At 63.7% G+C, this 3,110-nt stretch overlaps 1 protein-coding gene across 1 annotated transcript; it reads left to right on the top strand.

Annotated features, from left to right (window-relative positions):
- Positions 1-2: 2 nt before the first annotated feature.
- On the top strand, positions 3-3,098 carry NRBP2 (nuclear receptor binding protein 2; the record flags this gene model as incomplete). Its single annotated transcript, XM_010843178.1, has 13 exons — positions 3-77; positions 177-266; positions 419-459; positions 562-656; positions 803-826; positions 898-981; positions 1,053-1,108; positions 1,203-1,298; positions 2,260-2,392; positions 2,508-2,610; positions 2,711-2,761; positions 2,844-3,047; positions 3,089-3,098. Coding segments are annotated over 13 exons (1,062 nt in total), but the record flags the coding sequence as incomplete, so codon positions are not given.
- Positions 3,099-3,110: the final 12 nt, after the last annotated feature.

Consider the following 3,110-nt stretch of genomic DNA (forward strand, 5'->3'; position numbering starts at 1 on the left):
AGCTGGCCCTGGTAGACCACCCCAATATTGTCAAGCTGCATAAGTACTGGCTGGACGCCTCAGAGTCCCGAGCGCGGGTAAGCCCCTGGGCAGGCCATGGGGTGGTGGGGCACCAGTGGGTGGGGTGGCTGTGGGCACCCACTGTTGGTGGAGCCCGTGAGTTTGCCGCCTCGCAGGTCATCTTCATCACAGAGTATGTGTCGTCAGGCAGCCTCAAGCAATTCCTCAAAAAGACCAAGAAGAACCACAAGGCCATGAATGCCAGGGTATGCAAGTGGGCTGGTGTGGGTCAGGGACAGGCTGGGGTCCGGATGCTGTTGGGGACAGAGACAGTGAGGGGCACGGGGCAGGGCTGGGCCAGGCGGCCCAGGCCCAGCTGCCTTTTGGAGCCCACCTCATGGAGTCCATCCACCGCCAGGCCTGGAAGCGCTGGTGCACACAGATCCTGTCTGCACTCAGGTGAGGGCCTGGGCTTGCCTGAACACCTGCCTGCGATCTCCCCCATCCACCCTGCCTCCTGGCACCCCTGACCCAGCTCCACCGGCTCTCCCCTTCTCCCAGCTTTCTGCACGCTTGCAGCCCCCCAATCATCCATGGGAACCTGACCAGCGACACCATCTTCATCCAGCACAACGGCCTCATCAAGATTGGCTCCGGTGCTGGCGGGGAGGAGGGGGCGGCGAGGAGGAGAGGGTGGTGGGGAGGCTGGGCCGGGCGGGACCTGTTGGGAACACAGGGCTGATGACGCTGCGCACCCTGTCACGTTGACACCTGCTCTTTCTCCCCGTGGGGACCGGCTCAGTGTGGCACCGGATCTTCTCCAACGGTGCGTGGGGACTCTGGGGGATGGGGGGGCCATGGAGAGGCCCGGTCTGCTCACCCCCTGCTTTCCCGTAGCGCTCCCCGACGATCTTCGAAGTCCCATCCGTGTTGAGCGGGAGGAACCTCGGAACCTGCACTTCTTCCCGCCAGAGTATGGAGGTGAATCCAGGAGGCCCCCACCCTGCCCCCTGCATCCGCCTTACCCGTCCTGACCCGCTCTCCCCTTTCAGAGGTTGCTGATGGCACTGCCGTGGACATCTTCTCCTTTGGGATGTGCGCACTAGAGGTACTAACCCAGTGTAGCCTGGGGCCCTCCTCCCAGCTAGCTCCCCCACCCCCACCCGTCTCTTCCCCCTGCCTGACCTTGCCCTGCCCCCCAGATGGCTGTGCTGGAGATCCAGGCCAATGGGGACACCCGGGTCACAGAGGAGGCCATCACTCGTGCCAGGCACTCGCTGAGCGACCCCAACATGCGGGTAAGCAGCTCGCCCTGCCCCTGTGAGTTGGCTGTCAGTGTTCCAGGCTGGGCAGTGAGGGGCCTCAGGCAGGCCTGCAGATGGTGCAGGTCAGAGCCAGGCTGCTGCACCAGCCCTTCCCCTGCAAGGCGGGCCTTACCAGGCAGGTGTGTTGCGGGGCAGACCTGATGGCATGAGGGAACATCCTGAGCACAGAGATATGCTTTAAGTGTGGGTGCAGTGTTTATGCCAGTTTTATAAAGAAACAGGTTCAGAGAGCCTTTAGCGTGAATGGTGGAGCCAGTGTATGTCTAGGTCTGCCCAACTCCATGGCCCTGCCTGTAAGCTTTCAGGAGACTGGCTGAGAGGATCCCAGGGGGCAAGGTGGGTGGGTGCAGAGGGCATATGCTCAGAAGCTGCAGCCACAACCTCTGTGGCCAGACTTCAGCGACTACCTGGCTTAACCCATGGCCTCTGGGACTGGTGGGGCCTGGGTGGGACTGAGACAGACATGGAGCCAGGATGGACCCAGAGGCAGTGAGGGCCTGGATGTGGGGCAAGGGAGGCACCCCTCAAGGCCATCTGCAGAGCCAGTCCTGACTTGCAGCACCAGAAGTAGGGCAGGCAGGTGGGCTCAGGCTGGGCTGCTCCGAGTTCAGGGGCCCAGGCTGATCTGCCAGCACTCTGCCCAGGCCTGGGCTCCAAGGCAGGGGCTGGTGTCTATCCTCAGTGTGCAGTCTTCATCTGTCACTTGGGGATGACAGTGCCAGCCCCCCTCAGAAACTGGGGCGGGGGTGCCTACTGGAAGGAAAACAAAGGCAGCTCTGGGCCCCGGGAAGACTCCACTGTCCTGTTTGAAGACCCAGGTCCTGGCCTGGCGGCTAACAGGATGCCTCTCCCTGTGCCGGAAGCTGCATGAAGGCTCCCAGAGGCTTGGGGCCAGAGCAGAGAGGCTACACCCACTTCTGCCCCCTCTCTGCAGGAGTTCATCCTCTCCTGCCTAGCCCGGGACCCTGCCCGCCGGCCCTCTGCCCACAACCTCCTCTTCCACCGCGTGCTGTTCGAGGTGCACTCGCTGAAGCTCCTGGCTGCCCACTGCTTCATCCAGCACCAGTGTGAGGGGCAGGTCGGCCTGGGGGTGGGCCAGGGCCTGGGGTCAGGCTGCAGAAGGAGGCCCGGCAGGACCCCATGCTTCAGGGCCCGCCGCCTGTGTGCTCCCGCGGCCCATAGACCTCATGCCTGAGAATGTGGTAGAGGAAAAGACCAAGGCGATGGACCCGCACGCAGTCCTGGCGGAGATCCCCCGGCCCCCCTGGCCCCCGCTGCAGTGGCGGTGAGTGACCTGCAGCCCAGAGGCCTCCCTGCTCCTCCTGGCCAGCCCAGCCCCACTGGCCAGGCCAGCCATCCTCACGTTCTTCTTACACCCACGCCAGGTACTCAGAAGTCTCCTGCTTAGAGCTTGACAAGTTCCTGGAGGACGTCAGGTGAGGGCTGGAGTGAGCCTGGGGAGGGGGCAACTGTCGGGCCTGAACCCCCAGCTGGCAGCACCCTGCACCGTGTCCCTAGGAATGGGATCTACCCGCTGATGAACTTTGCTGCTGCCCGGCCCCTGGGGCTGCCCCGTGTGCTGGCCCCACCCACCGAGGAAGCCCCGAAGGCCAAGACCCCAACACCAGAGCCTTTTGACTCAGAGACCAGAAAGGTAAGCTTCCACCCCTGCTGCACAGACCTGACCACTGCCCAGACAGGCTCCCTTACCAGGGGCTTCAAGTCTGCCGGGCCAGCTCTCCTCCCGGCTGCTGGAGGCCAAGTCCTGCCTGATCACTCTGTGGA

The sequence above is a fragment of the Bison bison genome, unplaced genomic scaffold (genome assembly GCF_000754665.1).
Source record: "Bison bison bison isolate TAMUID 2011002044 unplaced genomic scaffold, Bison_UMD1.0 scf7180017847416, whole genome shotgun sequence".
In the NCBI taxonomy this organism is placed as follows: Eukaryota; Metazoa; Chordata; class Mammalia; order Artiodactyla; family Bovidae; genus Bison; species Bison bison.